The sequence below is a fragment of the Aulonocara stuartgranti genome (assembly GCF_965226115.1).
Source record: "Aulonocara stuartgranti genome assembly, chromosome: 5".
NCBI lineage: Eukaryota > Metazoa > Chordata > Actinopteri > Cichliformes > Cichlidae > Aulonocara > Aulonocara stuartgranti.
Genome location: NC_138943.1, coordinates 3211662 through 3223067, shown reverse-complemented (window position 1 = coordinate 3223067; position 11406 = coordinate 3211662). Strand labels below are relative to the sequence as shown.

The window sequence follows — 11406 nt, the reverse complement described above, 5'->3', positions numbered from 1 at the left end:
CATCCACTAACCCCAGCTCTCCAGCTAACCTGAAACATCTCTCTGTATTATATGTGTATCAGGGCCCTAGGCCATGTGCATGCATTAAAGGACTCCATTCAAAAGGCCTGCTCATTAAGGGCCTTAATACCCATTATTTTTTGTCTTTTACATCAGTATGACAAAACATAGTTAGATTTTCTTTAGAACATGCTGTTACGGTTCGGCGTTGGCAGTGTATTGTTTTAGGCGTTTTGTTTTGGCGTGACTGTTATGTGTTTCCTGTTTTACTTTGAAAGTCTGTGTTATCTTAGTGTGTTCAGTTTACGTTTCCCTGTCTCGTCAGTTCAGCGTTGCCCCAGCTGTGTTTCCCTCTTGTTGTCCATTTCCTGATTGCTCCTTCTAGGTATTTAAACCCTGTGTTTCAGTGTGTCAGGGTCGCGATCTTCCCCCCGTTGTAAATAGTTTGGTGTTTTGCTGTAAATAAATGTCCTATTTTTCTTTAATGTAAATAGTTGTCGATACTTTCATTTTGGGATTTTTTTTTGTGGTGAACCGTAGTAGTTTTTATTTTTTTTTCCCCTTATTTTTATTTTCCTGCGTTGCACGCCGGTTGCCTAGGCCGGGGTGTAACATATGGGGGCTCGTCCGGGATTGCCTTCGCTGGGGGGTCCGGGGACCGCCCCAGCCTTTGTCGTCTGCTGGAGGGTCCGTGGGACCGCTCCAGCCTTCATCCGCCTTCGCTGGAGGGTCCGAGGGACCGCTCCAGCCTTCGTCGTCTGCTGGAGGGTCGGTGGGGCCGCTCCAGCCTCCATCAGCTTCGTCTGCCTTCATCCGCCTTCGCTGGGGGGAGGGTCCGTGGGACCGCCCCAGCCTTTGTCGTCGCTGGAGGGTCCGTGGTGGCTTTTTGATGGGCGGAGCCATGCAATCATGCATGGACTGATTTGAGTGTTCACAACTCAGAAGTCCAAGCACATCTTTGCAGGAGGTCTCCTCTCTACAGGAGCTCACTCCAATATCTTTAGGGGAGAGATATTGGAGAGGTGGAGAATGACTCAAATTGGGTGTCTATTGTCTTGTGCAGTCTGGGAGAAGATTGGACGATGAGGTGGGTGCAGTTTTCTCTGCGGTGGGGTCGGGTGGGCTGCCCCGGACTCTGTGGGGCGGGGTGGTGCTGCTGCTGTGGGCCCCGGTCTGGATGGGCCTAGGCCACATTGCCCTGGTGGGTTCCAGAGTGTTGGGATACCTCCTGGGGTCAGCGGGGGAGCTGGCCCCAGGAGCTGGCCCCTTTCTTCCCTCCCCATCCTCAGCTGCCTCCTTCTTCCCGCTCCACCACACCCACACACACACCTGCACCCCAAGCAGGTGACACACCTGCTTGGGGTGCAGGTGTGTCACCAGGGTGCAGGGGAGGCACTCCCCCTCTGTCCCCTTCTGGCTGCCTGTGCCTAAATTTTATTCTGCAACCTAGACATCCACATTACTCACACTCTCATAACACATACATGTAGGGACGTGGGGGTGGGCACGTTATACAGCGTCCAGAGGATGGTCTGTGTATTCAAACCCACCTCTGACGCTGGTGCCCTATCCTCAATTTTAAATGCATATAGACACTGAGGGTTATCGGTAGGAGCCGTGCTGCTCTCTGGCAGGAAGAAAAATGCTTCCTGCCAGAGCAAAATGAGTATGTTTGGGGAGTGTGAATGTGTGTACAGTGTCTATTTGTGTCTGTCTACACATCGGGTGAGTGTCAAGTATTTGTTTGTGTATATGGGGGTGGGAATGCATGTTTGTGTCTGCGTGCGCCTGTTCATCTGTGTCTATATGTCAGCTTGGGTCTTAGACTCCACGCTGTTGTCAGCGTTTGACATGATATGTTGGCGCATGTGTTGTGTCTGTGTATATGAGTTTTAAAGCATGAGTGTGTGTGTGTAAACTACAGTGCTATTTAATTTAGAGACAGATACCATGAGCATGTGACTGCTGATCATCCAAACCTCCCCCCTCCAAACTCTGTGTCTTTAGCTCTCTTCCACTAGTACATATTTGGCTTCACTCAAAGTGACTCAACTCATCTATTACAATCGTGTACCACTTAATATGAGTGGTGTTGTTATAGCAATGTGGCTGAAAGTCTGTGACATCATTTGTACGCAAAACAAATGCCACAACAAAGGAGGATGTCGAGGTGATGGTATACCTGCTGCTCGGTGTATGGCATGTTGTTTTCTGTGCAGACATTTCCCTTAATGGCTGCACCAATGGTTTTAAAAATAGCGGTTTGGATTTTTGTGAAGGAGACACCGTCATGACTCATTGAGTGCCACCACTAGCCGATTGGTGGCATACAGTCGGTTGACATCACATTTTTCTTGGAACCCTGACGGAGTAATTACCTGGTACCAGGAACTATCACCTAATGGAAAGCACTAAAAACGTAGTCAAGCCGAGCTAAAATAAGCAGGTACAAGTGGAAAAGGCCTATAAAGTGCAGATAAAATTGAGAGGCAGACAATAGCCCCAACCACAAATCTCTGGCTAACACACCTGCTCCTGCAGGCCCTATTTCTATAGTGATGTACTGAGAACCGTAATCACTATAGGGTAATTAAAAAGGAGGGGCAGGTCACCGCGCAGCAGCTGTTTGAGTGATGTGGGGGAGGGTCAGGATGCAAAGGCTAGGAGCCAGCTGCAATTCATGGTTTGTTTTTATACCACTGTGTATTTAATCATTCTTTGTTAATTTTTGTCTCTTTTCCAGTGTTTTTTTGGTCCTGTCTCCTGCTCCTCCTGCCACCAGTAGATGTCAGCCATCTACTGGTCTTAGTAGATGGCTGCCCCTCCCTGAGTCTGCTGGAGGTTTTGTTTAAAGGGAGTTCTTCCTTCCCAGTGTCACCAGGTGGTTGCTAACAGGCTGCCATCTATTTGTTGGTGATTTTTCTCTGTTTTATTGTAGGGTTGCAATCTTGTAATAAAAAGCAGCTCGAGGTGTCGTTGCTTTGTCTGTTTTTATATAAATAAATATATTTAGCAGCATTTTGTCAATTCAAGAAAATGTTATTTACATAGTTGCAAAAGACAACCAAAATTGCATCAAGGCATTTTATGCTGTAAAGTAAAGAACCTACAATAATACATCAGTAAGCATGTATTTATGTTTTTTTACACACTGCTTCTGCATATTGGCATAATAAAAAAACAACAACTAACGACAATATGTCACGCTGTTTTCATGTCAGATTGCATTTGCTTATTTTAAAGACCTGCTAAAGGCCAGATTACTCTTTCCCCAAAAGGGAGGGAGTATGTAATCAAGTGCTACATCATATGAAAGGAAATGAAGAGAGATGTTCATCACACATTATATTTTTCCAATACAACGCCCTACAAATTCTCAATGTCTGTATAAGGTTTTGCAAAATCACACACTGCATGAATTTAAGTATTTAAAGCTTATAGAAACCAAAGATTTAAGCCAGTTATGCTCCAATCAAATGGGTAAAGATATAAAATACACCTTTTAGTATCTGCTTCAAGGTCAGAGATCAAACATCACACAGTCACACAATTAGGAAAACACTAGTTTCCACTGGATCATCTCCAAACTTTAAAGTAGTATATTAGGCATTGTGAGACAAAGGAACTTTCTTTCTTTGAGCTTTTTAAAAAAAAATTTAATACACCATTATGTGATTCATAATGACACTAAACTATACTACATTATAAACTACAATATAGATAATGCTGACATCAACACAAAGAAGAACAAAAACAATGCAGATGAGATTTTGGGGGATTTCCATATTACCACTGCTGACATCAGCATTAGTTTTAGTATCGCCTGTTACTTACATATCATGTTTTGATACATAAAACCTTAGAATTGAAGGAGGATGCTAGTTTTTTTTAAAGTGGACAAATATTTGCCAAAGAGTTAAAACAGTAAATTATCACTAGTAACTGTAACGTTTTTTTTTCTTTCTTTTTTTTGTTGCTTTTTTAAAATTGTTTTTTTTTTTTTTACTTAATTCAGATTCTATACAACGCTACTAACAAGAGCAAGGGTAATGTGTGATTTTCAAGACTGATGGTGATACCTATGTCTGAGCATTTAAAAAGCCAACATATCAACTAATATTTGGGAGTTTTTCTGGAACACAATGTGCACCCAGTGCATGTCCAGAGGATGAAATCCAGTTAACCTGATGATTAATTAATGTTTTTTACCAATACACCTAGCTGCCCTCTGCTAGATCAAGAATGTTATAGTCTAAAATCGGTCTCGTTACCCATTTTCATGGTACACAACAGATACTTTTTCAAATACTGTTTAAATGTCTTGTCTCGTAACCCATACACAATAGGGCTAACAAACCTGGGGACAATGTAGATTATGATATAGGAAATAAAAACAACTATTAGATACTGTTTAGGGAACCAGCGCACCAGAGCCTGCATTAATGCAGTTGCTATATAGGTTAGCATAGACAACAGAAGCTGAAAGCCGTGGAGCAGGATTGTGTTTCTCGCCTTCTTCGACTCTCGCTTGGCTGATTTAGCTTTGTTAGCAGCAAAAAATATCCTGAAGTATGTGTACATGAAGGTGAGCAAAACTACAATTAGGAAAATTAAATATGAAACCTCTTTCTTTTTTACAATGATTGGATGCCGGAATAAGTTATCTCTCTCACATTGTATTGTGGAATAAAATAACTCCACTGGCTCTGTTGCCAGAATAATAACGATGTCGGACAAAGCTGAGACTGCACTCATGGCCCAGATCCAACCTATAGCCACGTATGTTCTTTTAGTGGTGCAGTACTCAGCGTGTTGCAGTGGTAAACAAATAGCAATGTAGCACTCTAGTGCCATGAGAGCTAAATTTATTGGAGTATTGAAGGTGGTGAAGATAGCCAAAGTGATAAGGAAGCAACAGAATGCAACATTAATTTGATAAAAGATATAAGTGAAAACAAATAGACTAATTGAAGAAGTGAGCTGGATCATGTCATTCACCACCAGGTGGATGAACAGGATGTAACGAGGATTCAAATAAAATATCTGAAAGACATGAAACACCTCATCTCACTTTTATTACTTTAATACATATATATTTCTTGTGTTAGCAATATTTAGGTATATTTTTCCAATAATGATAATTAAATAAAAACAACAATAACAATAAATACTGACCTGGTGTTTTCTGAAGGTGTGTATCAGTGTACCGTTAATATAGTTGATGGTAAAGCCGAGAGCCAGAACGATGACATTTTTGGCCACGGCTGCACTTGGCGAATCGCGATATTTCAGACTGCTCGACGCATTGAGGGCATAAGATGAGGAATTCATAGAGATGCTTTTTCGGGATCCTTACAAAAGAGTAAAAGTAAGTCACACACACTTTATTGCCTAAATTATTCATTCATCCATCCAAATAATTGAATTCAGATGATCCATGGCCACAGGTGTATAAAATCAAGCATCTAGGCATGCCGTCTGCTTCTACCAACATTTGTAAATCAATGGGTTGCTTTCAGGAGCTCAGTAAATTCCAGCTTGGTACCATGATAAGATGCCACCTGTGCAACAAACCCATTGGTGAAATTTCCTCAGTACTAAATATTCCACAATCAACTGTTAGTGGTGTTATAACAAAGTGGAAGTGACTGGGAATAACAGCAACTCAGCCACAAAGTCATGTAAAATTACAGAGAGGCATCCGGGGATGCTGAGGTGCTTAGTGAGCGATGCTGAGTGAACAAAGGTCACTAACCTTCTGCACAGTCGGCTACTACAGACCTCATGTGGCATTCAGATTAGCTCAAAAACAGTGTGTAGAGAGCTTCATGCAGTGGGTTTCCATGACTGAGCAACTGCATCCAAACCTTACACCTTCAAGTGCAATGCGAAGTGTTGGATGCAGTGATGTAAAGCACAACATTCATTTTACCTGAAGCAAAACAATGATCCTAAATACACAGCTAGGAAACGCTCAATTGTTTCAGAGAAAGAAAATAAAAGTTGTAGAGTGGCCCAGCCAGTCTCCAACTGAAACTCTGGAAAGAACTAAAGCTCCGAGTACATAGAAGGGGTCACACAACCTTCACACAAATAAGCTGCTTTGCTCAAGCTTTATGCATTAAAGAATCCTAAATACTGCACTATAATGAACTGATAGCAGCGACAAAGACAAAAAACTTTCCTACCTTAGACAGACCACTTCAGTCTCCACTTTGACCAGTTAGGAAACTGATGTGGAAATAATTTGTCTTTATATTAAGGAGTTTGATGCATGACTCCTGTTAAAGGTTAGAAATGATGTCACTGATACTGTTTCTCCTCATTGGTTAAACTTTGGGATCTTTTTTTTTAAAAACATTTCTGTTCTGTAAACTAATACCAACCCCTGTTATATCCCTCTGGGTGTTATTACATTTAAAAAATATATCTAACATGAAAAAAACAACAAAACAAAAAGACATTTTCATTTATTGACAGTTAAAAACATTTCCTCTTTGTACTTTTTATCCTGGTGGGAGAAATGTGTGATATGGGAAGGTGTCAATTTGGCTTCAGTTTCAGAGCCCTTATAGCCTTCATAAGCACTCACTCAGTCACTGAACTCTTTAAAAGACATTACAAAAGATCTGAATTATTTACATAGAACAAATACTTAAATAGAATGTATTATAAAGCATCAATGGAAAATTCTCAAAATGGGGCAAAAGAAAAAGAAACAAAAAAAAAATCAAGAGCAAATTAGCCTAACCTTAACACCAACAGACATAAGAACACAACAAAGTACCAAATGCCTCCTTTGACTTAAACTATGTTGCCAAATGTATTCCCTTGTCTGCACTTGTCACATGCATATGAGCTTGAGTGACATCCCATTCCTAATCCACAGAGTTTAACATGATGTCAGCCCACCCTTTGCAGCAAAACATCCTCAACACTACTGGGAAGGCTTTCCACAGGTTTAGGAGTGTTTATGGGAATTTTAGATCTTTCTTCCAGAAGTGCATTTGTGAGGTCAGACACAGATGTTGGATGAGAAGAATTGGAGCGGTGACTGCTCTAATTCATCCCAAAGGTGTTCTTTAGGTTGAGGTCAAGACTCGGTCAGGTCAGGGCCAAACTCCCTCTTATATGTCCTCATGGAGCTTGCTTTGTACACTGGTCTGCAGTCATGTTGGAACAAAAAGATCTATTCAAACTGTTGTCTGTGAAGGTTCTCAGTCATCCAGGTAATGGTAGTCTAAAGAACTTAGAAAGAAAAGTGTCTGTACTGTGAAACCTGGCCCCACCCTATCATGTGATTTCCTGAGGTCAAAAGGCCCAGGATGTGAGTGGGCATTACAGCGTCTGGGAAGGGATCTCAAAACTAGATTATAGATGGCAGACAGTTTGTGTCGTAAGCCATCGCCTCTGTTCAAAGATGGTTGTTCACAGAGGACTTACAAGCCATCTATGTCTATGAAGAAGCTTCTCGGATGAGAGTTGAACCGTCTTCAAGCAACTTAAAGATGTCCAGCTTTTGTTTTCAAGCTCTTTAGAGTCTTCAAACTGTTCCACCTTCAAACTTTTAAATCTTCAAACTGTTCCCACAAAGCTGGGAGCAGGAAATTGTCCAAACGTCTTGGTATGCTGAACCATGAAAGGCTCCTTTCACTGGAACTAAGGGGCCCTTTCAAGAATGTGTTAACACACCATTATGATTAGTGTGATTAAAATCTTTAACGCATTTAACCCAGTCATTCATTTAATCCAGTCATGAAATTTTCTCGCTATGAAATACTTCATAATCGACTATTAGTAGTGTTAAAAGTGGAAGTCATGTGAAACAACAGCAAATAAGTCATGAGGTGGTAGGCCGTAGTACAGAGGTCACCAACTTTCTGCAGTCAATCGCTACAGACTTCCAAACTTCGTGTAGTCTTCAGATTAGCTCAAGAACAAGTTTCCTAGCAGCTACATTAGTGCCTTACATCGCTAAGCTCAGTGATGTAAGGAAGTGTCAGATGTAGTGGTGTAAAATATCACAGCGCAGAGTGGACAAGCTTTGAACATACTGCCCGAAATGTAAGAAGTTATGACCTGCAGTCTATCTGGGTCAGATATAAACCAAGTTTAGGTGGAGTTTATTTTCGCTGTGCTGACTTTTTACAGTCAGTTACAATAACTCGTACTGCGTACTAGCTAGCATGACGGAGTTTCTATACAGCTGGGTGCTATGATGTCACTGATAGTGAACTCTGTTTTATTCATAAGGTTAGTTAGTAGAGTTGCCAAACGTCCGGTAAAAAATGGAATTGTTCCGTATTCAGAGAAAATGTTACGCGTTTCAAATTCATTCATTCATTCATTCATTCATTCATTCATTCATTCATTCATTTATTTGTTCATTTCAGGCACAACAAAAATACATATATTGAACATAAAGTGCACAAAACAAAAAACAAAAATTACCTGACAAGGAGTGGGACGAAGAAAACTTATTAAATCCCACCCCTATACTCACTCATCAACAAAAAACAATAAGCTTCCCGCAGCTACGCTCATCGTTGCAACCAAATAAACCATCAACAGCCCCGGGCACATGCAAGCATCTCAACGGCAGCTCGCAACAACAAATAGAACCTTCATAACTGAATACAGAATATATATTAATTATAAATTGCGTTACCACAGGTAACAAGCAATACTAATTACATAGTGACAAACACACATACATATACATGTACATGTACATACATACGCACACACTTTCTTTTTTTTTGGAATCCATACCAGCAATGGTAAGAGAACAGACATTACAGAGCACACTAAAACCATCATTGAGTATACTGTGACCAGACCAACTGTTTGTAGAGAAATTAAAATCTATTAATATTTTTGCATTGTTTCAATTGTAAACTCAGACTGTTCCAGAGTTTCACACCACATACAGACACACAAAAACCTTTACGGGTTGTTCGAGTTCTGGGTAATTTGAATTCTCCAAAGCCTCTCACATTATAAACCCTTTCTCGAATTTCAAATATAGTTTGTAAATTTGCCGGGAGAAATTTATTAAAGGCTTTGTATAAGATTATAGATGTATTGTAATTAACCAGATCCTGGAATTGAAGTAACTTTGCCTGAAGAAAGAGTTTGTGAGTATGATCTAGATAACCAGCCTTGTGAATAATACGCAGTGCTCGTTTCTATACTGTGACTAATGGATTAGTTGTATTTTTATATGTGTTTCCCCACACTTCCACACAATATATAAAATATGGAAGAACCAGGGTACAGTACAGAGTACGAAGTGCATCTTTATCAAGGTATGGTTTCACTTTGTTCAAAACTGCGATGCTTCTGGAAATTTTGTTTTTTATGTGTCTGACGTGGGGTTTCCATGAAATTTTGTTATCAATTACAACTCCCAAAAATTTGTTTTCACTCACATTATCAATTGGTACACCTTCAATGATAATTGTTAATTCTATATTATATTTTAAATTACCGAAAAACATTGCTTTAGTTTTATTTATATTTAATGATATTTAATAAAGACTTAAAACTGGCACTGATGTAGCCTGTCTAATATGGAGAGGAAGGTTATTCCAAAGCATCGGCGCTGCAACAGAGAACGTTCGGTCTCCTCCAAGTTTCAGCCAAGACTTTGGGGCCGAAAGCAGCAACTGCTCAGCTGACCGAAGGGAACGAGTGGGGACGTGGGGCTTCAACAAGTCAGACAAATAAACAGGTGCCAGACCATTTAGAGGTTTAAAAACCAATAAAAGGACTTTAAAACGGGTCCTAAATTCATAATTCCTCACCTATGACGTGTTTTCAGTTTTGCTCATCATTGAGTGTTTTTTAGGTCTTAATCTCTTAAACTTATACTTTCTTTTAAATTCTTATTTGTTTTGTTTCTTCCCCACATGCAGTGGGTTTTTGTCAGGGCTCTGTGTGCGGGCAGGCGGAGATGAGGATTCAAATGCAGGACTCGGAAGACGGAATGCAACTCAAAAACCTCAGCTTTATTGCTGGCAAGAAAACAAAACATGAAGTGAGGCCTGAACACTGAGACCAAAAAACACACAGGCATAATCTGATGGTACAACGCGACACCGAGCATGGGAAAACACAGGGCTTTTATACACACAGGGTAGCAACGGGGGAATCGGCAACAGGAGGGAGACACAGCTGGGAGAGATCAGGGCTAACGAGACAGAGGGAACAAAGTTGCACACATTAACATAAGACAAAGACTTTCACAATAAAACAGGAAACATGAATCACAACTCAGAGACACGGACTCAACACAGAGAGACAGAAAATGACACATGGAACTGAACTATACATGAAACCACAATTCCTAAAACATGGATAACAGAAACATGAAACTCTAATAATAATACTAATCACAACCACAACAAGAGAACAAGAAAACAATCCATGATGCAAAATTAAACCAAAACATAATAAACTCAAAATACCGTGAACAAGAACCGTGACAGTACCCCCCCTCTAAGGGCTGGTTCCCTACAGCCCTAAACAAAAAAGCACATCACAAAACCCCCAGCTAACAAAACTCGAGGCTGGCTGGGTTCTCTTGTGATTCCTGGAGTATTTTAACCTCCAAGGCATGCATTTTTAATTTCTCTTTGATATTTGGGCTGATTGGAGCCGGAGAAATGTATAAACAAAGAATTACCAGCTTTATTTTTTTTCTACCTTATTTTTGTTTTTAAGAAATAATATGAGCCACATCTGAGGATATTTGTTTAAAATTTTGATAGAACAGTAGCAGTATAATGTCCTGGATATCAGGCCCTTGCAGAGCAAAATTGAGGATTTTGGTCTAAATCTAAATAACCCAAAATGTGATGTCCACATATGTGGACGGAGGTAAAAATTAGAATGGGAGGCAGAGCCTTCAGCTTTCAGGCCCCTCTTCTGTGGAACCAGCTTCCAGTTGGGATTCAGAAGTCAGAGACACACTCCTGACCGGTGTTGGTCAAGTTACTTGAAAAAAGTAATCAGTAACTAATTACTGATTACTTCCCCAAAAAGTAATCCCGTTACTTTACTGATTACTTATTTTCAAAAGTAATTAATTACTTAGTTACTTAGTTACTTTTTAAAAACCCGATTTACAACCTGAAGAGGTGATAAAGTGATAGATCTTTCAGCCCAATTCTACTTTTTCTACATAATCCATCATACAAAATGTAATCAAATGGAAAAGTCTCTTTTTAAAACTTGTTTTATTAGTTTTAATCTTTTAACTTTATGCATCAAGCAAAACATTTAATTATATGCAACATTCTCTGACTTGAATAAATTAGTTTAACATTTAAACCTATTTTCTACACATTCCAGCACATAAAATAAAATATTTTTTGTGTTTTCACTCACTCTTTCAAACAGATG

At 40.0% G+C, this 11406-nt stretch overlaps 2 protein-coding genes across 2 annotated transcripts in view; one reads left to right on the top strand and one right to left on the bottom strand.

Moving 5' to 3' along the window:
* Positions 1-11406, top strand: part of LOC309706828 (uncharacterized protein) — a 127476-nt gene that overhangs the window by 108160 nt on the left and 7910 nt on the right. The window lies entirely within an intron of this gene.
* Positions 4246-5331, bottom strand: LOC309706631 (odorant receptor 131-2-like; the record flags this gene model as incomplete). Its single annotated transcript, XM_082533336.1, has 2 exons — positions 4246-5043; positions 5176-5331. 2 exons carry the CDS (start codon positions 5329-5331, stop codon positions 4246-4248), a joined length of 954 nt encoding a protein of 317 aa, XP_082389462.1.